Here is a 23,110-nt window from a genome sequence, read left to right as displayed (position 1 = left end):
GATAAAAATTGTATGGGGGTCCGCCCCGTGGCACAGCGGTTAGGTGCGCACGCTCCGCTTTCAGGGCCGGGAATTCCCAGGTTCGGATCTTGAGAGCACACCGACGCACCGCTTGTCAAGCCATGCTGTGGCAGCGTCCCATATAAAGTAGAGGAAGATGGGCACGGATGTTAGCCCAGGGCCAGTCTTCCTCAGCAAAAAGAGGAGGATTGGCATCAGATGTTAGCTCAGGGCTGATCTTCCTCACACACACACAAAAAACAATTGTATGAATATTGCCTAACAAGCTTATTCTCAATGGATGACAGCGATTCAGGAATCCATACCCAGATTTGTGCCTCATATTGGTGTTTCTCAAACACATGTCTTGATCCATGATGTGACAGTGAAATCAGTGTATGGGTTGCTAATCAGTATTTAAAAAACAAAAGCACACACATGGAATGGAGTGGAGTGGAGTGGAATGGAATGGAAAGTATTAGCTGGCCTGCTCATAGTTTGGTGAAACTTTTGTTTCCACTGTGAGTGTGTGTGTTTGTGTTCTATGTCATGAAGCAATGTGAGTATTTTGCCACGAGTAACAGACAAAGTTTTTAAAACGTCCCCATAGAGGAACTCTCATGTGTGCCTCCTGATTTCCAGCACTCATTTTTTATTTCTATTTCTTATTCATTGCCTTGATAACAGAAGCTCTATAACAGTAATAAATTACAGTGGTGATGGCAACGTTCCTGATTTGCTTCTGATCTAAAAGAAAATGCATCCCATGAAATTTTGAAATATAAAATTTTCACTGTGGTTAATAACTAGCCTGTCCGTGGCATTTTCATTTCTTTTTTACTTCAAGTTACATAAAGGTTTTCCTTTTTAAGGCATTGGATTTATTTTTACTTAACTGTTATGATTAATTCCTAATTTTATTACCTGTGGTGAGATAATATATTTTGTGGCCTATAAAATCTCTGCTTTTTGGAAGCTATTGAGATTTTCTTTGTGGACTAAAATATGATCAGTTTTTCCAACTGTTATGTTTGAAAATAGTGAACATTCTAAAAATAATAAGATAAAATTTTCAGTACCTATTGAATCCAGCTTATTGGTACTAACATTCAAATCCTCTAATGTCTTTATATAGATACATCTTATATATTGTTTATTTTTTATGTATTGAGCTGTCATTAAAATCTTCCACCAAGATTGTAATTTTCCACTTTATATTTTCAAGACTTCTTTGTGTGTGTGTGTTGTGTATATTTATAATATATAAACAGTCATACACATTCTTAACTATTAATGTGGATTTGTAGTGTTTCAGGCTTTTGAGACCATAATCTACTTTAATACTACCGACATACTGGATTTTTTGGTTTTCTTTTGGCGGGGTTTTTGGTTTGTTCTTTTATATCTAACTTTTCTGCATCATTTTAGTTGTTTTTCTCTTTTATTATGCTTTTGGTATTAGTGCTTTATGGATATTTCTTCTTTTTTTTTTTTTCCATTTTTCATGTACTTTGATATTTGATTAATTTTTTATGTTTATTTTTTATTCCTTTAGTGATTTGGAAGTCACGCACACAACTTTCTTCTGTATATTCCAATCTTTTAAATCAATGTCTAGAATGAAGCATTATATGTCAACCATCCTTTCCCTCCAACAACATGAAAATGCTTTTCCTTCCTTCCTTGGCACTCTCCCCCAAAGCATTTTCAAAGTTGCATTCACCTGTGTAACTACCACCCAAATCAAGGTACAGAATTTTTCCATAGTCTTTCCTCTTTCCAGTCAACCACTCCCCATCCCCAGAGGCAAAAGCTTTCTGATTTCTATTGTCATAGATTAGTTTTACATTCCCAGGCTTCACGTAAATAGAATCATACCATACGTACTCTTTTGTGTCTGCCGTCTTTTGTTCAATATAATGTTTTTGAGATACACTCTTCATGTGACACGTATCAGTAGTTTATTCTTTTTCACAGTTGAGTAGTATTTCGTAGCATAAATATTTCAAAAATTGTTTTTCCACTCTTCTATTTATGGATACTTGGATTATTTCCATTTTGGAGCTATTATAACTAAGGCTACTATGAACACTCTTAAACAAGTCTTTTTGTGGACATATGTTTTCATTTCTTTTGTGTAAATACCTAGAGGTAAAATTGCTGGTTCACAGGGTAGATGTATATTTGACTTTATAGGAAACTGTTGAACAATTTTACAAAGTGGCCATATCATTTTACTGTCCCACCAGAAAATTACAAACAGTTCCGGTTGCTCGGTTCAAAATATCATTTGATATTTTATAGAAATCTACTTTGATATATAACCATATCAACTTGCTTGTACTTATTGTTGCATGGTATAACCTTTTTTCAACCCCTTTCTTTTTAACGAGTGTATTTATATTTTTTAAAAATTTCTCTTATAGACAGCATATATTTGGGTCTTAAATTTTATCCAGTCTGTCTGATGATCTCTGCCTTTTAAATAAAGTGTTTACTTCATTTTCATTTGATGTAATTATTGATATGGTTGGGATAAAGCCTACCATCTTGGTACTATTTTTTTATTTGTCTTAACTGTTTTTATTCCTCTGTTGCCCCTTTCCTGTCTCTTTTCCATTAATTGAGTACTTTCGGAATTTTATTATATCTTCTCTATTGATTTCAGATTTTATTTTGTTTTTTTCCTAATAGTTACTCTAGACATACCAACACGCATCCTCAACTTATTCATATTCTACCTTAAAATAATATTATATTGCTTCACAAATGAAGTTAGTGTTTTTAATTTGTCCACATATATACTCTTTATGTTCTTGTCATCTATTTGGTTTAAACATGTGTTGTAAACCCCATAGTATATTATTATTAATTTTGCTTTAAATAGTCAATAATTTTTTAAAGAAATTCTTTTGTGTTTACCTTTCTGGCCAACATTTGTGTTATCTGTGGATCTGTTTCTATTGACTATTTTTTCTTAATTATGGTGCACGTTTCACTGCTTCTTAACGTTATCTTATAATTTTTTTTTATATGCTGGACATTGTGTGAAAAAGAACTATGGAGTGTAAAACACATATTATTTTCCCCCAGAAAAGTTCATGCCCTTTCCTATGTCAGGCCTCTAGGGTGGAGGCTGAGTCAATCTAATCTGTAGTCAAGTTGGTTCTGGGCTTTTTTTGAAGCTTTAGTTAAATTTACTTTGCTAACTTCAAAAGGTCATGGGGGAAGATAAGGATTATCCCTTTAGCAGGTCTTGGAATTTGTCCAGTGGAGAACTCTCTATTCTTTTCATAGAAAGTTTATGCTGCCAACTTGTGGGATCACTGGGGAGTTCTTTTTCTCTCCAGCATTGTCCCCAACTTTCTGCAATTTGGAAGATCACTCTCCATTCTGATGTTCTGTCCCTAGCCTTTGATGAGCTGTTGCCTTGCACTTAGTGAAGGATCTGTGTACTTTGGGGGAATTTCTCTCAATTCTCCTGTCCTACCTTTGGTAGGCCTTTGGTAGGATGCTACCGTGGTTCTTGATTAAGTTAAAATTCACTGTAATTTTTGAAAATAAAAAATTACACAACAGTGTAACAACAGATCTACTTTGCCACATATTGTCTCTACCTTTATTATAGAATTTTACCTATAATTAATCCATAAAAAATCAGTTACATCCTACTTTAACCTAAGGCAAGGGAAAATTTCTCAGGTAAACTATATTACTATGCCAGCGTTAAGTCCAGACTCATTTTAATCCAATAAATATTTAGGAGAACATATGATTGGTAATATTAACAAACATAATTATTGTTTATTATACAAAAAACACTTATGGTTTGATATTAATGTGCAAACACAAAAAAAGTGTGCAGTTTCTTTTATCTGCAAAACCATGGTCAAAATTCCAGTACTTTAAAACTCACATAGGGCCGGCCCCGTGGCTCAGCGGTTAAGTGCTAGCGCTGCGCTACTGGTGGCCCGGGTTCAGATCCCGGGTGCACACCAACGCATCACTTCTCTGGCCACGCTGAGGCCGCGTCCCACATACAGCAACTAGAAGGATGTGCAACTATGACATACAACTATCTACTGGGACTTTGGGGGAAAAAAAAAGGAGAAGGACGATTGGCAATAGATGTTAGCTCAGAGCCGGTCTTCCTCAGCAAAATGAGGAGGATTAGCACGGATGTTAGCTCAGGGCTGATCTTCCTCACACACACACACAAAATAATAAATAAATAAATAAATCCTCTCTCTAAAGTTTAAACAGGCCTTTAAAAAAAAAAAAAAACTCACATACCCATGTGTTAGATGTGCCAGAAGTAGACACCTGGCGACGTTATATAAGGTTGTTAAAAGTTTTGAAGGATCGGTGCTGTCTTATTTGCTTTTGGGTTGCTGACACTGAACACAGAGTGGATACAAAGCACACCCTTCATATGTTGTTGAATAAACAGCTTTGAGAGAACAATAAACCTTCACAAATAACCCTTAACAGATAAAACACAGGTATCTAAAGTGCTACAGTCAAAATCCCACTGGCATTTCTTATGATAATGAATATTTTCCAAGAACCCACGGGTAGGATTTTCTCTTGGGTCATCCGGCCTATTCATCCCACTCAATAAACAAGACTTGGAAAGGCAGCTGCCCACCTTCTAGGTCTCTCTCTGTTGTCCTAGACAGCCCTTGCTCTCGCTGAACTTGAGACATCAGGCAGAGAGAGACAGAGTCTCCCATGAGTGCTAAGGTCCTGCTATGATATGCCAGTTGAAGGAATTCTTCCTGGAGGCTGCCCCACCTTCTTGTAAATCAGCTGTAACCAAGTAGCAGATGTATCCAGGAGTGAGGTTAATGTGTTTCCTGACAGAAACACTCCTTCCTCCCCACACTCCCAACTTGTCCCACTTTTACTCACTTCCACCTTGGAAATCATTGTCCCTGGGCTACAGGAAAGCTGGCCATCTGGTCTCCTGACACTCCTTGTCTGACAGTTCTACACACACACCTTATTGTTTCTCGTCTCTGAACTTTTGCTTCTGCTGCTTTCTTTGCTTGGGACGTCCCTTTCTTCCCCACCTCCATCCCCTGACTCATTGGCTAAATGCAGTCTATAAGACTGAGCCCAACCTGGGGATTTGAAGAAGGCTCCCAGGAGGAGATAATATCTGAATTAAATGCCCCTCATCTGAGTTCCCACACCACCCAGTAAATGTGCACCTCACTTTAGGCTTCACATATTACACTGTTTTCACATATGACTCCTCCCACTAGACTCAACTCTGGGATGCTCCAGGATGCAGACCTTGGCTGGCACATTTTTGTCTCCACTATGTCTGAACATAGTGACTCATTCATAGTAGTTGCCCAATAAATATACTCAACTAACTTCAACTGAGACTGGCTCATCCCTCTCCTGCCCTGTATTCTGATAGTAAGGTTGTGTGTCTTCCTCAGGGCAACTACTTCTACTTGCCCAGGGGTCTGGGGCAGAAAAGCTGAAGCCGTAGGAGTTCCTGACATCTGAATGCCTTTCATCATTTTACTTCATTTTGGGAGAGTCAAGGTCCTGGCTTAGAACCCTTGCTTTAACTCAGTGATTTTTAGGCTTGCTAATCAGTGCAATACCTCTAAGTCCAGTGAGACTAATGAAATATTTATTATATTATTCCCAGATTGATCAGATACTGCCTAATACTTGATTCTAGAGTAGCCAAAGATACACTAGAAGACTTAGCAATTACAAAAATCTATAGGAAAAAAGTTTTAATTGAGACATTTCTGTGTACTAATTAACTATTTTGTTGTTGTTTCAAATTGGAAAAGACAACCATTGACCATTTTTTGCTAGTCCCTGTCATGGGACACCAATGTTGCATAGGAACGACATTTGAAAACCTCTGTTGCAATTAAACAAAATTATAGTTAAATACACCACCTATCAACAATAAATCTTTTTATTTCATGAAAAGGAACAAAAATTTAATTTTGACTAATGATGCTTGCTTCCTGGAATAGGCTCATAGCTCTACCTCGACTATTGAGGAAAGTAACATTTACCATCTTTTTCCTTCTTAGGCTGTGAGGTTGAGATTCTTGGTGTCAGACCTACTTACTGCCTAGAATATAAAAACGTGCCAACGGATATCAATTTTGCCAATGCAGTCAGCGATGCCCTTGACTCCTTCAAGTAAGTGTCCCAAATTCTTAGCCATACCATTGTTCTTCCTTGTTTCTAGGACCAATAATGAGTGCTAAAGTGGATTAAGAAGGCTTGGTGTAGGTGAAATAATGTCTCAGAGAGGTGGTGAGCCTCTCGCATGGTGATTGACTGCTAGCAGAGAATAATTGTGAGCAAGTAATTTCAGGCAGGGACACACTTTGGAAATGTTGAATTGAGAACAAGAAGGTCCCCCGAGGTTTGAGACTTTCTTCTTTATGTTGATGGACAATGGAGAAGCAATATGAATGTCAGCATTTCTCTAATCATGATAAAGTGAATGCTTGTATCACAGAAGATGTTAATAAGTATTTGGCAAAAAGGGAGGATCTGTGGTGGAATTAGTTTGGAAAAATTGCCTGCTCTACCCTTTTCTTGGAAATACACAAAGCACATTAGCATATTAAAACATAGAACTTTTTTTATTTCTTTCACATGGAACTGTGATAGACAGTATGAAAAATGCAGTAATCAGTACTGCTGTCATGAGTAGCACACAGGAGTGTGTCAGGGAGACTGATCAAGAACACAGGTCAAGACAAAGCCTCAAGTCGGTCTCAGAAATCACTGGAAGTGGAAGTCAAGATGGGAGAACAGGTGGGGGTCTGCAGTAGAAATCAGCAAGGATGATGTTCAGGCTCTCACATTTCCGGGGCTGGGCGTGGGGTCACCTTGGATGCTGAGTGGGTCTCCTGGGTGGGATCCAGGCAGAAGACACACAGTAATCAGTGTGGAGGCTGGTGAAGGACCTTCATCCTCCCGAGAGAAAGCCTGGTTTCAAGCTGGCAGACCCTGAGAGCCGGAATACCACAGGCGTGGTATAATCACTAGCACTAACCACATGATGTGGGTGACCTGTAACTAAGATTGCTTCAGATATAGACTTGACCAATTATGAATCTCATTCTTATCACCTCCACCCCAGCCATCCCAGGGAGCAGCAGTCACCCCCCACAGAGCTGCAAAAGGAGAAGACAATACTCCTGCCTTACTGCTTCTTAGAAGGATTCCACTTCCATGAAAACCTATCAAGAGGGTCTTTGGGGCACATGAAGATTCAGATTCTGATTGAAAAGTTGGAGAGAAAATAGGCTTAAAATGCTTAAAAATTGAGAAGTAACAAATTTAAAAGTTTAGGTTTTTGAGGGGAGGCGGAAAAGGCAGGGGCAAGGTCTGGAGGAAATAACCTTTAAATAAATATTCTTCAACACGTGGTTTGTAACTCATGTGTTACGTCTCCTACCTACTTTGCTTTCTTTATCTTGCCCACAAGTGCTGGAAAACCACACACAGGATGAACTGGAATATTTTGTTGCAGTCTGGTTTGTGCAAGCAAAACAGAATAGCACAGCATGCACAGCAGATGAGCAAAGCTCGAACTTTGGAACAGCTCTATGTCATTTGGAACAATGCTGTTTCCAACATATCGAAAATGCTAGCCATCCCTACCGCCTATTGCCGTGCCAAATGTGAAAACTTGCAACATAGTTGTCATACAAATACCTCCAAAGAATCCAACACTCTGGTGGGGTAATCTTTTTTGCATTCGTCTTGCCTGGACAGCTGAACGGTCTCTCGCTGTGTTCATAGAGAAGCACAGAGCGCACAGCCGTGAGAATCCCGTGTCAGCACTGGCCTGCAAGCTGGCCAATCCAAGCAGACTTGCTGGTCCTGAGGCACACCAGAATGCTGGAGGAATAAGTGCCGGGCTCTGTTTCCTAGAGAAGTTTCTGTTTTTGTTTCTCTATTTCTAAAGTTTTTCTTTTTTCCTTTTTAAGCAACATGGCAAAGCTGTGGAACACTGGGGAATCCCATCTTTGCCTTGAAGCACAGCGTTTAAAAAGGGGGAGGATGGTGTTGGTGATGTTGGTGGTGGTGGTTGTGTGTGTGTGTGTGTGTGCACATGTGTGTGTTAAACAAAGGCATTGGACTCCCCTAGAGAGAAAAGTCTACAAAGAACTGGAGGCCCATAAAAGTGGCCCCAGCCTAGGCCTCCACGTGGTGTGTCCTGGCACTAGCACATTGCCCACCTCAGCACCATTCACACAGTGGTCTGTGTAGATGACCTCGAACTCCAGTGGATGCATTCACAGTCTACCTGTGAATGATGCCTCTGCAGTTAGACAGTGAACGCCTGGGCAGGATGGAACCAGGCCAGGGCCATTGTCTTGTCAGGTCGTTATACTGCCAAATTAACAAGGCAGCCAGAAACAGCCCCTTTGAATAGTGGGTGGAAAGATGGAGACCCACCGTCTCTGAGTGCTTGAAATGAGAGAGAGAGATAAAACAAAAAAAAAACAATTAGCCAGATGATACTTACTGCCTGTGGAAGGCAGTAAGATGATTTAGGCTCTCCTCCAAAGAAAAAGGAGACACCTCTTTCAACAGCCTACGTATTATGTCTTATTAGAACATGTCTCATTACCTTCCTGCAAAGTAGAATAAAGGATTGACATTTGCGGGCCAACATTTGCTTAGTCTAGAACAGTCTGGAATAATCAAGACCACTTTACAGGTAGCAGCTTGTTCATGCAAGAATGTGACTCAAAGGAATCATGAATTTTCTTGATGTGTGTGTTTAGGTAGAGATGTATCATTATTTATCTTTCCATCAGATAGCCCTGAACAGAGGAGCACATTTAGAGCTCCGTAGCTCATCTCTGGGTTTCTATTCAGCTCTATCTCAAATTCCTAGCTATAATTTGAAGAGCACTTAGAGTTCTCACACACAAGTGTGCAAATACACACGCATACATTTCTCCAAGCCAGGACTGCTTACAGAGGCCCTTTGTCCACTCTGCTGTTAGTTGGAGAAGCAGAGAGAATGGACACAGGATAGATAGGCTTTGACAGAAGACAGGACAGGCAGTTAAGGTCTTGAACGTGGAGTCCTAGCCAGGGACAGCATTTCAGCAAAGGGTCTAGGTCAGCCCAGAAGCTGTACGTCTTTGTAGGAAGGACTGGTCCAGCCTCCATGTGTGATGTGGGCATCGCCTCCAGAGCTCATAAAGCTGTATTGACCCAAGTCATACCCTTGGTAGATGTTACCTTTGCACTTAGACACCTTCTAGCGCAGAGGAAAGAAGGGGAAGAGAGTTGATGTTCTCAATGCCCATCAGCTAGCATTGTGTCAAAGGCTTTGTTGCCATCCACCCACTTTGCAGCCCTGGCTGCCTGGAGGAGGCCAGGCAGCTGCTTCCAAGTTGGTCCCGGCAGACTGACTGATGCAGCCCCTCAAAAGGGTTGGTCAAGTAACACCTGGGCCACTGGAACAGTGGACACAGCTGCTGTCCTTTGTCAAGCTCCAAAGGACTTCCTCCAGGATCCCACAACCTCAGTGGCTGCTGGTGCTAATAAAGGAGTGGATGGATGACACAGACGGTTCTTTCCAAAGGCCACGAGGCAGCCGGCTCAAATGTCCTGGCCTTTGTCCCTCCTGCCTGTGACTCTGAGGAAGAAGGGGCAAGAATGCAGGCTCGGCAGAGACTGGGTTCTCCTCCCCACTCGACGCAGGGAAGAGCCATCTAGGGGTATCTGGAAGGAAAAGAGAAATGGGAGGCGTTTCTTTCCCTTTGCCTCTCTTTTACTGAGTGTGAAGCACTTGACAAACATCAGTTCATTTAATACCCAGTATAGCCCTTTGAGGAGGTGTTTCAGATGGAGGAATTGAGGCTTAGAGATATTTTTGCCGTTCATCTGAGACCTCCAGGTTAATAAGAAGAGGAGCCAGAATTTGAACCCAGATATGTCTAGTTCCAATGCCCTTTCAAAGTATAATTTTCAAAATTAAAACTTTGTCATGTACTCAGTACATACATATAAGAGAATTATGCCAAAGTTCAAATTAATTTATTACTGAGGGAATCAGGAGATGACAAGGCTGGTTAAAAGGAGAATATGAGAAACACACACACATGAAGAAAAAGCACAATGGAAAATGAGGGGGTACAATTATTGTTAGACACAGAAATGCTTAATAACTTAGAGGATAATCAAACCATAATCTTCAGGACTGCTTTCTCTATCAGACAGAAATAATTTTCATCCTATCAGTTTCCTACGGGTTAACAGCCAAGTTTAGAGTCTGGGCTCTAACCCCGCATTAAGTCTGGTGACCCGTAAGTAAGTTTCTTAGATACTGCTCCACTATGACACTGAAGGGATAGGCAGTTATTTTTTTGGCCTTATTTCTAAGTTTTGGATCGCTTTTCTTAACAGTCAATAACTTCAACCATTCCTTTAAATTGCCTCCGTTTCTGTCTCCTTACTTCTTCTCTCTTTCCAACCCCCTTCAGTAAGGAAAATAGATGTGACATTATGAACTTTTTGCACTGAAAAGAAATCTGGACAGAATCCTAAGGTGATGGGAGACCTGGGTGTCCCTGAAACCCCAGAGCTAGGGGCCCCTTTTAGCTCTCAGGTAACTGGGCTGATGGCCACATGTCCTTCTGGCATGGTTCCTGGACCTTAAAGCTATAAATGGCCAATAACAGATCTGCAGGCATTTCCACCCATCGCTCCTCACCCAACCACACTGTTATAAATGAGCTGACCTGTGATGGAGACCAGATCCATGTGGAAAACAGCTGGCAACCAAGAATTTGTCAGCTCAACTCCAAACAGGCAAGAGCTCTCAGCCCTTGAAGACTTAGGTCCCTAATGAATCAATGAAACTCCAACATAGAAGTCTTTCACAAAAGGCATGTGTATAAACCCCTGAATCACAAGCATCCTAAATCCAGTGTTCCTGGCATCTGGGGTTGACAGCTTCCTGACACAACGCCATCAGGTAAATCTGAGACTTAGTGGCTTTCTGATCACATGGAGATTTGTGAATCTAGTAAATAGCCTTAAAGAAACCAGCCCAGTGGCTGCTGTATGAAGGGGAGATATCTAAAATGTAGGGACCTAAAAACATTTCATTGAATTTGAATGCAAAAGTAAACCTTGGTTGTGAAATTTCCCCACATCCAAGCCCCACCCTGGAAGCATGCACACCTAAACACAGGATAACTCAGCACATCTGGATGCTACAGATGCAAGTACACAAAGCAGCTAACTGCTGAGCTTATCTGAGGGAACTATTTGATGGAAGGTTCCATTATGTTCTACATAGTGGTGGAGGAAGTGCCATCGGTGTAATGAAGATGGGCTTCAAAAAAGTTTAGGGATATGTATGAAAATGCCATTACCTAGTAAGAACTTTTACATACCACCCACATACTTGTGAGACCTAAAGTGACTTTTAGTTCTCTGCTGTCTACAGATGCAGAGGGAGTTTAGATCAGTCATTCACACATTAGCAAGTATGAATAATGACAATATCATTTGTGAGAAAGATTAGCAGACATTTGGTCCTGTCCAAAATGTCCGTAAGACATTTGATCCATAAGACATTTGGTCCATGCCAAAAGGTCCTGGACATTTGGTCCTGTCCAAAATGGCCATGGAGACATTGGGTCTATGCCAAAGGTCCTTGATATTTGGTCCTGTCCAAAACCACTTGACATGGACCAAATATGCTCATGGTTTTGGACAGGACCAAATATCAAGGACCTTTTGGCATAGACCCAATGTCTCCATGGCCATTTTGGACAGGACCAAATAGACCAAATATCAAGGGCCTTTTGGTGTGGACCTAATGTCTCCACGAACATTTTGGACAGGACCAAATGTCCTGCAAGGATGAGAAACCTCTAAATAATAACCTAACCCAAGCCCCATTGTAGAGGAGGGTGGTGATGGTATTTGTTAAGGAAGGGCCAGTTTGTGTTGTTCTAAAAAGAGAAGAGAAGACTTGACTAGCAATTTCACTTAACTCAAAACCAGTGTGTCCTCAGAACCATTAATGGAGCACACCCCAGGGAACTCAGTAGATCATCATAGCATCGTTAAAGGATGTGCCCTCTCGGCAAGGAAGACGCCAGGCAGAACATTCTCTGGAACTCGCTGCCCCGTGGTGAATGGAGTAGATGTGGACGTTCAGAAGTGCAGGGTGGTAGAGCAAAGTGTGCTGACCTTGGAGGTGGAAGATGCACATTGCCAGTCCTCGCCACGTCTCAGAGGTCTGTGAGGCTTTGAGTAACTCCTGGAATCCTTTTTGGCGTATTTCCTCCTCTGCCAAGTTTGTAAATGCTTTTCTTTTTTTAATTTTATTTATTTATTTTTTCCCCCAAAGCCCCGGTAGATAGTTGTATGTCAGAGCTGCACATCCTTCTAGTTGCTGTATGTGGGACGCGGCCTCAGCATGGCCGGAGAAGCGGTGCGTCGGTGCGCGCCCGGGATCCGAACCCGGGCCGCCAGCAGCGGAGTGTGTGCACTTAACCGCTAAGCCACAGGGCCGGCCCTGTAAATGCTTTTCTATAGGGATGCTTTTCACTGTAGTTCTAGAATTTGGAGGCACATCCAAACCACAGACATAGAGCCCTCTGCATTGAGAAATGGAAGTGACTCAGTTTCCCTGTGCTGCCTGTGCCTTGTCTCATACCCAGCTTTCTTGGGGTTGATGGGATTCTTATAAGAATAAGAACCGTTTCCAAAAGGTCAGTTAGGTCAAGCAGAACGTTTTCCCATTGGTGTGGGCTGTTGAGACCTTTCAGAGTATTCCGTGGTTGTGTCCAGGATGTTGGAGTCAGCTGGACCTGGGTTTGAATCCCAACTCCATCTCTCACTAGCTGTGTGATGCCGGCAGCTGTATTGAACTCTCTGTTCAATTATAGGGTTGCTGTGAGAATTAAATAAGATAATATATGAAAAGCCCTCAACATAGTGCCTGACCCAGAGTAACTATCATCTATTGAGCACTTACTATTATTATACATTCAGCTGACAGTTATAGAGCTCCTACTGTATGCCAAATCCTAGGCTGAGCTGAGACACAATGGAGAATGAGTCACCACCCCTCAGGTGAAAAACCCTCACAATTTAGAGAGGGAGAAGGACACAGAAATGGGCAATTATAGCACAGTATGAAAAATCATAACCCGGAGATGAACCTAGAGTGCTATGGGAGCACCCAGGAGGGCCACCCTACTGAGGCAGCTTCCTGGAAAAGGCAGCACCTCCCCTGAGACCTGAAGGGTGGGCAGGAGCTGATTATCTGTGGTCATGCAGACCATGCTCTCTGGGCCACTGTGAGGCCATTTTTCCTGCCCTGGGAATCACAAGACCCAAGGCACAGAGGCTCTGAGGGTGCATATTCTTTCCTGCCTTGTGTTCCAAGTGTGGGGAGGCCACATCAGGAGAGACCATGCCACCTCGTGTGTGTGTGTGTGTGTGTGTGTGTGTGTGTGTGTGTGTTTGTGTGTGGGTTTAAAATATAGTTTTTCAAGAGAAATAAGGCAATCTGCCAAGAGTATTAATTATTAACCCTTGTAAAGTCCAAGCAAAGGAATTAGCTTTAATTTATTTTTTTTTTATCCTCCCCAAAGCACCGGTACATAGTTGTATATCCTAGTTGTAAGTCCTTCTAGTTCTTCTCTGTGAGCCGCTGCCACAGCACGGCTACTGACAGATGGGTGGTGTGGTTCTGCACCTTGGAGCCGACCCCGGCCGCCAAAGCAGAGCACACTGGGCTTAAGCAGTAGGCCATTAGGGCTGGCTCTAGCTTTAATTTCTTTCCCACTGCTTCAACTTCTGTCAGTTACTATTACTGATGCCATCACCATCATCCTGATCGTTGTTCTGTTCAGGTGCTTTGGGGGTAGGCTGTGGGCAAAGCTAGAGCTGGGGAGGGGAGTCTCGGTGGAAAGCACCGGATGAAGGAGGGAGGGTACGCTACATGGTATTTTTCTCTCCTCCCTGACTCCAGAAGCCCCTTCTTCCAATTTATGTCGCTAGTTCCCATGCATTCTCAGCCCAGCGTAGAGGGTTACATAACTTAGGTTTTTACCATTGGTCTTCTGGCCAAGAAGGGGAGTTTTGCCAGAACCAAGGTCTTCCTGGGACTCATAGAAGTGTGGTCACTGCTAGAATTCACTCTATATCCACATTGGAGCTGAGCCTTCATGTGTCCCCATAGAATAAGGGTCCTGGGGTTATCTGCTGTGGTCAGGCCCTCAACATGAACCTGTTTGTCTCCCACAAGGTTGCCGCGGTATAGCTTGTTCTTCTTCTCACCAGTCAATTAAACCCACAGTCTAGTGTTTTATCTGTAGACTTCCTGAAGTCCAGCAATAATCAAATAGTTGTTATTTAAATGATTGCCTCTAGTTTTTCTGATGTTCCAATGACAGCAGATGGTGAGGGTAGAACTATCAGAAGTATCTCCTGCCTGTTACCACATCTTCCAACTCTTGGGACATGATGAGCAGTGCCACATGAGCCAAGAGGGGAGGTGACCCCTAAACATGCTCTCTGACTTGGGTCACCAAGGTGCTCAGGACTGGCCCATCTTGGTGCAGTATTCCTGTTTCTCCCTTGGAGATCCCACCTTGTTTATTTTAAGGTATCAGTTTTGCCTGGCCCACAGGGCAGGGTTTAGGGAACACCAATGCCTTCACAGAGGATGTGGGTGAGAAGGGAGAGAGTTGGCGGGGGCCTCCCTCAACTGCGCGTCTCCCGCTCTGCTCCCTCCAGGAGTGGCCGGGCTGACCTGGCAGCCATATACCACGAGCGCCTGGATGTGGAAGGCCACCACTACGGCCCCTCATCACCTCAAAGAAAAGATGCCCTCAAGGCAGTGGACACCGTCCTGAAGTACATGACCAAGTGGATCCAGGTGACCAAATACAAGGACCACTGGGCTAACCTTCCTTCTTGTCAATCTCTGTCTCCTTGACTGTCACATCCCTCAACATCTTCCTTCTTACTGTGGATAGCTGACTAGGCTGGCACAAGGCTTTGAGGGGTCTCTTTTCTTCACACAACTCCTCTTCAGGTACCAAGGGACCCCTTGTGTTACAGCCAGGCCCGTGGATGGAAATGACCCAGGTCTTCATTGTTACCTGGCTTAGCTGGCGGAATGGCTCAGTCCTTTACCAAACCTAATAAATCTGGTAACCAGCTTTGCATGGGCAGGGGAACCAGACCTGGTTTCTGTCCCTGATTCTGCCACACCCTTGCTGAATGACTTTAAGCAAGGTATTTTTTTTTTTAAACTTTCCTGGGCTTTATTTTTCACATCTGTAAAATGGGCAAGCAGCAGTGCTCGTATTACCACACAAGTTTGTTCAAAGAGCCAAAGAAGATGAAAATAGAGAAGATACCTCAAAAGGCTAATGCCCCATATGTATTATTTTTAGCACTGGTAGAATGGGGACTGGGCGTTCACGTTCCCCTCCCCAAAGGGCTTCTGCTACGATTTTGAACTGTGTCCCCTCAGGGCAGAAGGGTAGACAATTAAATCTGGAATTGAGGAAGTATCCTTTCTCCTATAACTTGTAGTTTAAAACACCCTTTTACAGAGTCCTGAGTGTAAGACCCTCCCTCTCTCAGCGCTGGCATGACGCCTTTGTCGCCCACAGGAGCGGGAGCTGCAGGACGACCTCAATGTCATTATCTTCTCAGATCACGGGATGACAGACATTTTCTGGATGGACAAAGTGATTGAGCTGAATAACTACATCAGCCTGAATGACCTGCAGCAAGCGAAAGACCGAGGGCCTGTTGTGAGCCTCTGGCCAGCCCCTGGGAAACACTCCGAGGCAAGACAGCCAGGATGGGGGAGAAGGGCGGCAGGAGGGGCGAGGGGAAGGGAGCAGACACGCCCTCATTCGCCATCGCTTTGCGCTTGATCTTGTCTGTAGTTTTCATGCTGAAATACAGATCCGTGTCAGGAGCTGGGACTCTGGGGACAGGGGACCTCCTTTGCCACTCACTCACCGAGTGACCTCTGTCGAGTTGTTCATCCTCCTATGTCTCTGTCTTCTCTTCTCTGAAATGGGCAGAAAGGTATCTACCACACTGAATGTTAGTGGAAACTCAGTGAGATAAAGGACGTGCAGTGCTTAGCACGTTAAGCGCTTAGTCCTTAGTAGGGCGATTTTATTATTGGCTAAAATGCAGCACTTCTCAGGCAAATCTGGGGCATATCGGATGCAGGCGTCGAGTGCTCTTTCTCTGGAAGAAAGCTGCCAGTCTGGTCTGTTTTCCTCAGGGACCTGGGGATGAGAAGGTGTTGAATGAATGTAAGCTGAGGCTTATCGCAGGAGCCACACTGCTTGGTGGAGACCCCAGCTCTGTCATCAGTTGGTACCCGGGCAGCTCGCTAACCTGGCCCTCTGCTGCTTCTCTGTCCTTGCGTGTGGTGATGTCGTCGCTGCCCTCCTGGGCTGCTGGAAAGCACGCAGAACCGTGCTGGGCCCACTGCAAGGACGATGGACGTGTCACTTATTATGATTATCACCATCGAAGGGGGATGTTCCCAAGAGGGTGTGGTTGAGTTCCCACAATGTGCAGATGTGGGAGAAAGCTCCACTCCCCACAGTCATGCCCTCCAGGAACTCAGCACCCTGAGATGACCAGGCCTCTGCCTACCCTTCCCTCCACACAATAATCGTATCTGGCAGTCCTTGGTAAATCACACGGAGAAAATGAGGAGGAGCACGTGACACCTTTGGTGGAATACTTTGACCCCATATTGCCTAGCCACCTCCCAGTACAGGCTCTAGGGCTTCTGCCCACTCCCAGAGAAAACTGGTCTGGACCAGGAAGTGAGTCTCTTCCTCGGGGGAGGCCCAGACTGCTGCCTGTGGAGGTGCCAACCACAGGGTGCCAGGAATCCGCCTTGGGTGGTCCTGGTGCCTCCACTCATCCTCACAGCAGTGATGAAGTTGGTGATGGACTGTTGTTGGGATTGACGGAGCACAAGGGTGGGCCACGTCTCTCCTCTTTGGCCCAGAGAGAGACCCTCCTCTCAACTCTGCCCACTCCCGTATAAGAGTCTGAGATCTGTGTGTTTGGGGTTGAGGAACACAGTTGCCAACAATGCCACTCCTCCTCAGCCTTGTCCCATTCCCTTGTGGATGCCCCTTTTTCCTCAGGCTCCATGATCAGGAAGTGGATGTACTGAATATGTGTACAGAGTGTCCCCATGAACTCCCTAAATATGAAGCTGGGAAGAATATTTTACACATTGGCAGGTCCCACAGTAAATGGCTTCTTGCAAAGAAGTTCTGTTTTCCTGGCAAGGAAGATCATCTGTATCTCCAATTTGGCACTTAGGAACATGCGTCTCCAGAATACTTGAGCATCAACAGCTTATGAGCTGGGAAGAGCTGCTTCCAATACGGTGTTTAAATCAGGCAGTTGGTAGATTATTCAAAAGCGGGGGCTCTGTTTGGGTGACAGTTTGTCACGTGATGGACACAACAGTTTGTGAGACCCCTTATGTGTCATCAGATTTTTCACTTATCCAAAATCTTTCTGCAAATGCACCCTACTTTCCTTAATAACTATGGGTTTTCTTAAGTAGGAAATCATAACTCATGGGGCCATCAGAAACCCTCTACTACACAGCCTAAGGACTAATTATTTTCCAGAATTGAACTGATAAATTCAATTTTACATTCAGTTCTACCCAGGAATATATGCCTGATTTGGCTAAGGGCCAACAAGTCAACATCAGCGAGTTAATTTTAATTTTAGCCATAAATATTTAAGCTCCTGCTAAATATTGGAAATATGGACAGAGTTTACATCTTCACTATGAAATTAGAAGTGTAATTAATGGCAAACTATTACCAGTACTTTTAGGATTCAAGTGTAGGTGGGACACCCTCTAGGTCAAGTCAAAGAATAAACCCTCTTTCTTTGATCTTGGTGGTATTTAACATCAGGCAGACCAATTCCTCATTTGCCTTTCAATTTTACTATAGCATTTTTGACATAAATAAGTTTTTGTAATTTGTTCACTAATTATTGAGTAGATACCAAGAAATTATTATAAAATATGTGTAAAGTGTAAAGGATAATGTTACAACAAGCACTTTATATCCACTAGACATGTAAGAAAGAGAACATTACCGTTACCAGTGGTGTCTCCTGTGTGCCCTCCTCAGACGCCATCACCTTTTCTGCCCTCGCAGAGGACACCATTGTCCTAAATTATGACTTATCATTTCCATAATTCTCTTTAGTTTTACCATATATATTCTTTAGTTTCGTAGTTATTTGAATTTCATATAATAAGAATAATTATATGTATTCTTATTCTGTCTGTATTCTTCTGCAACTTGCTTTTTTTCCCCTCAAACTGAGAGCCCCAAGATTCTTCCAAGTGTAGCTGTAATCCATTCATCTTCATTGCTGTGTAGTATTCCACTGCAGTAACACGCAACAATCCATTTATCCCTTCCCACTGTTGCCAGGCATTTGGGCTCTCCCAATTTTCAGTATATATGCCTCTCCATGTCTGCAGGTGCACATGTATGAGAGTTCTCACTATATCCCTGGGGGTTAACTTGTTAGGTCATGGGCTATGTGGATCTTCAGCCTTACTGGATAAAGCCATCTTGCTTTCTGAGACAGACAAGTTTCTCATTTTTACGTAGTCAAATCTATCAGGGGTTTTGGTAATTTCTTTCTTTGGTCTTATAAAGTCCTCCCTCTCCCCAGGTCTAATCAATATTCACATATATTTAAGAAAGAAAATGCAAACCTAGTCATTCTTGGTTATGTTTGCAGATATATAACAAATTGAAGACAGTGGAACACATGACTGTCTACGAGAAAGAAGCCATACCGAGCAGGTTCTACTACAAGAAAGGGAAATTTGTCTCTCCTTTGACCTTAGTGGCCGATGAAGGATGGTTCATAACTGAGGTAATTATAAAATACATGACAATTTACTCATTAGACAAATTCTATCAAACAGTCAAAGATAAATAATTAGTCAGCTTTTACACTTAAAAGATTTTGTTTTCACTTAAGTATCATTCATTGCATTACTTCCTTCTCTAGAGCATCAGAAGCCTTGGTCAGGTGACTTGGGAGACACAAACTGTAGACCCGACGCAGAGTCACGGTTTGGACTGCACGGCTCCAGACTCGCTGTGTTTTAACAAATGGGCCTTAGCTCAGTTACCAGGGTTACAATGTAACCTATTCAGTTTAAACTGGAACAATCACTGTGAACCGAAGCAACTGCTCTAGGGCTGTGAAAAGCGAGGAAAGGCTCAGCTTTGCTTCCACCTAAAAGAGAAAGGTTTGGCAAACAAAACTCCAGAGATCCAGGTCCCCAGTTTGCCAACTTGATTTTATGGAGGAGATTATCTTGCATTTTGGGTCCAGACCCTAATAGCCTCACGCCCGAGTGACTGCAGCAGGCTCCTCCTCGCCTGCCTGGGCTCCAAGCTCACCAGGCTCTTGGATCAGCTTCTGATATTGGGCCAGCGTGGGAAGGCCCGCCCCTCAGGGGAACCCGAGGTCATGTCCTCTTCAGGATGGGTTCCTGAAGAGGGCGTGGTTTACTGTAGACATGAGTTTGAAGATGGGTTGCCAATGGATCAGACTACAGGGTGAAAGGGAGTGGCACACATCGGTACATGCGAGTTGTTGGTCGAGGCCACTGAAGTGTAAGACCTCAGACTAGTATTTAATCTACCAGAGAGGGGGCAGGTGGTGATCAGCAGAAATACTGATGAAGCAAATGAGTGGAAGACTGGGGACCTAGGTGTGGAAGAATGGGGCTTCCCTGACCTGAAATTCAGTCCTTCAAGAGGACTGTCATTCCTCTGTGCTCGCAGACGAAGAGAAGCACCTGGTCACCAAGGAAACAAAGCAGACTCGCTCAGAGGTGTCAGCTGCACAGTCCCGAGGCCAAGCTGGGCCCTTCTAATGAGCAGAATTTGGCTGCTTGTGCCATGTGCTTTAAAAGTCTCCAAGAGGGTCCCTCTGCCCCTAACGCTCTCTCCTCTGAGAACCAACATGCTTCTCTTCACTTGATCACACCGTTTGAAGCTCACCTAGAGTGAGATGATTCTAGGCTCCCAGCATTTTCATTTAGTGTGGTTTCTTCAGGGCTCTGCATTGAACACACATGCAGTCCAGTGGTCACCCGGATGGGTGTCCACCCAGCTTTATTCCGTAAAGCCAACTTTCCAAGTCATACCAAATGGCTTGTGTTTTAAAACTTTTCCAATTTAGAAAATTCTAGTGGAATTGCTTTGAGTTTTTAAAAGCAAAAAGACAATGAGGGCTAGTCCACAGTTAGCTGTCACTCATTTCTTAGCGTGACTATGTGTATCTATTGTCTGCGTTCTCATATTTAGCTGAAAATCAACTACACCGAGAGGCTGGTCATGGTAGGGAGGGAGATTGTAAGAATGCAGAGGTGATTTGGGGTAATTTATGGGAAAACAGGCTTAGGTAGGGAGAGTGGCAAAGCCAGAGGGCAGCATGAAGACACTGGACAGCTAATGAGGTGCCATCTCAATTCCAACAGGAGAGGCCCTGGACCCCTCCAGTAGAGTGGAACAGGCACCAGTGAAGCTGCTCTAGCCATACGTGCTGTCGGAGAAAGTTCATTCTGGAAGGTGAACACAGTATCTTGCAGTAGCACATCCTGCAAGAAGATGCAGGTTTTTCTGATGAGTGACTAAAACCCAGTGATAGGGAACCTAGGGGCATCAGTCTAGATGTTCTTGGTTATAAGTCATAGGCCACTTGAATAAATGTGGCTTAAATAATAAAGATTTATTATCTCACATAACTAGAAGTCTGGAGGTAGGCAGCTCCAGAGTTGGTTCATCCAGCAACTCAATGATATCAAGGTCCTGGGTCAGCTCTTTTGCAATTCTTTTAGCTTTCCCTCAGGGTCACAAGATGGCTGCTGCAGCTCCAAGCATCACATCCCTTTAGGTCATCCCAAAGCAGGAAAAAAGAGATGTGATTTCTTCTTGTATATCTTCTATTTTATTAGGGAGCAAAATATATCCCCCCCAGAATCAGAGGCAGATATCGGTTTTGTGGGACTCTGACAATTACAAAATTGGGGGGAGGAGGTCGCTCTTTAAGAAAAGAATACATAATTATGAATATAAAATTAGATACAGGGACTTGGAAGAAACCTATGTAAGCGAGAAGCCCAGAAGCTTCTTTAACTGCACTGTAAATCCGCTTCTGCCCAGAACCCACCAGCAAACTTCTCCTTATGTCTGATCAATCACCTCATTAGTGTGGCTAGAAAATTCCTGCCTTGGGTTCCCTTTGGTCCAAAGATCTGGAACTGTGCTATAATGCAGACCAGGGAGCCACAATCACAAGACAAAAGTGATACAGAGGCTGGGAATTAGGCAGACAAGGTCCCTGAACGTAGATCATCCAAGAAAAGGAGGTGAGAGGAAAGCAAGGACGAAGGGCACCATCTCTACCATTGTGACTAGGGATGGCTGGCTCCGAAAACCCAGTGACAAATCTGATGATGCTTCCTCCTACCCCTGGCTGTGCTTCCCATTGCACCCTCCCCCTACCTCCCAACATTCCCCCACTCTGCTCAGGGTCCAAGTACCTGCTCCCCTGCAGGAAACTGGCAAATTGCAATGTCTTCTGAGGGAAAGCCACATGGCAAGTGCACTCTATCTATTATGCTACCGTCATGCACTGCTTAATGACGTTTCGGTCAACAATGGGCCACATGTAGGAAGGTGGTCCCACGAGGTTAGTATCATACAGCCTAGGTGTGTAGTGGGCTATGCCATCTAAGTTTGTGTAAGTACACTCTATGATGTTTGCACAATGACGAAATCGCCTGACAACGCTTTTCTCAGAACGTGTCCCCATCGTTAGGTGACACGATTGTATGTTATATTATATTACTTTTGTATGTATCACACAAATACACACACACACACACACATTTGTATGTTTGTGTAAATCAGAACTAAGAGTCAATCAGCTAGCAAGGGCTCCCCAGTATTTCATCGTATGGCTTAAGAAGTGGGGAGAAGCCACAAGAACGGAAAGGAAAAATGCCTAACTGTTGGCTGTAACTTGAGCAGCTTTAAAATATATATAGAATTATTTCAACAAGGAGATTTGATGCAGTTTTAAAAACACTTGAAGCAGAAACTTTTTTCAAGAAAGAAAGAAATCAGAAGGAAGATAAATAGAATGTGAAAAAATAAGATTAGTTCTGAAAGATGAGTGTTGACCCACTAAATACAGGAACTATCAATGTTATCTCACACAGCTTTAATTAGTAATAACGGCTACTGTGAAACTGACCTTCATTTATCATGCCTGGCTCATTAGAAAGTTTAGAAGGATTCTTCCTCCAGAGTTTCAATGACATGAACATAAAGTTATTTTACTTTTTTGCTGAAATAAATCTATCAACAAAAATTCCTTCTTAAAATTCTGGTCAATGATGACAGTAATAATAGCTTTCTTGAATTAAGCACTTTCTGGGTAATATTTCTCATCTTTCAATGACACTGCATTGTAGATATTGTTAGTCCTGAAAATAACATACCACAGCATAAAATGAAACACAAACGTGGTTCTGAGCTTCCTAGCAGCCAAGTCAAAGAAGAAAGTCAATTATATTATATTAAGTACAATCAATTATATTAATGTAACTTACGTGTCTATAACATACAAACACAGATGCTTCTCCAGAAAATCATGGTTGTCCCTGAGTCTTAAGAGAAATTTAGGTATATTTTAGTTACTCCTTTTTGTATCTTAGTTTCCTAGACTAAATACCTTAATCATTTTACTCCTATCCTTGAATGTATGGATTTCTACTTTTAAGGCTCATATATAAAAATTATAATTTCCAATTCTACTTTGATATAACATTGGGGTTTTACCTCTTTGTCTTCTGAAAAATCCTAAAAACAAGCGTCCATTTTTCCCTTGTTGTCTTGGACTTTTTTCTTTTACATCTTTCTGTTGTTTATTATACTTACTAGACTACAGAGAATTGAAAACTCTGTTCTATATCCTTGTTCCTGCC

At 43.0% G+C, this 23,110-nt stretch overlaps 1 protein-coding gene across 2 annotated transcripts in view; it reads left to right on the top strand.

The window, feature by feature from the left end:
• The window catches only part of ENPP6 (ectonucleotide pyrophosphatase/phosphodiesterase 6), a 105,390-nt gene that overhangs the window by 61,753 nt on the left and 20,527 nt on the right, over positions 1–23,110 (top strand). The window contains exons 3-7 of one of the 2 annotated variants that reach the window (XM_087418339.1): positions 6,072–6,183; positions 14,791–14,932; positions 15,678–15,857; positions 18,838–18,975; positions 19,114–20,588. In XM_087418339.1, the coding sequence (XP_087274465.1) occupies positions 6,072–6,183; positions 14,791–14,932; positions 15,678–15,857; positions 18,838–18,975; positions 19,114–19,305 (764 nt within the window). In that variant the 3' untranslated portion in view covers positions 19,306–20,588. Of the gene's footprint in view, positions 1–6,071; positions 6,184–14,790; positions 14,933–15,677; positions 15,858–18,837; positions 18,976–19,113; positions 20,589–23,110 lie in introns of those variants that run through there. The other variant, XM_004428734.3, reaches the window with a different exon arrangement.

The sequence above is a fragment of the Ceratotherium simum genome, chromosome 28, assembly GCF_057802395.1.
Source record: "Ceratotherium simum simum isolate JZ-2026a chromosome 28, ASM5780239v1, whole genome shotgun sequence".
Taxonomy (NCBI): Eukaryota; Metazoa; Chordata; class Mammalia; order Perissodactyla; family Rhinocerotidae; genus Ceratotherium; species Ceratotherium simum.
Note: the sequence above shows the minus strand (reverse complement) of the source record. Positions and strands in the feature narration are given on the sequence as shown.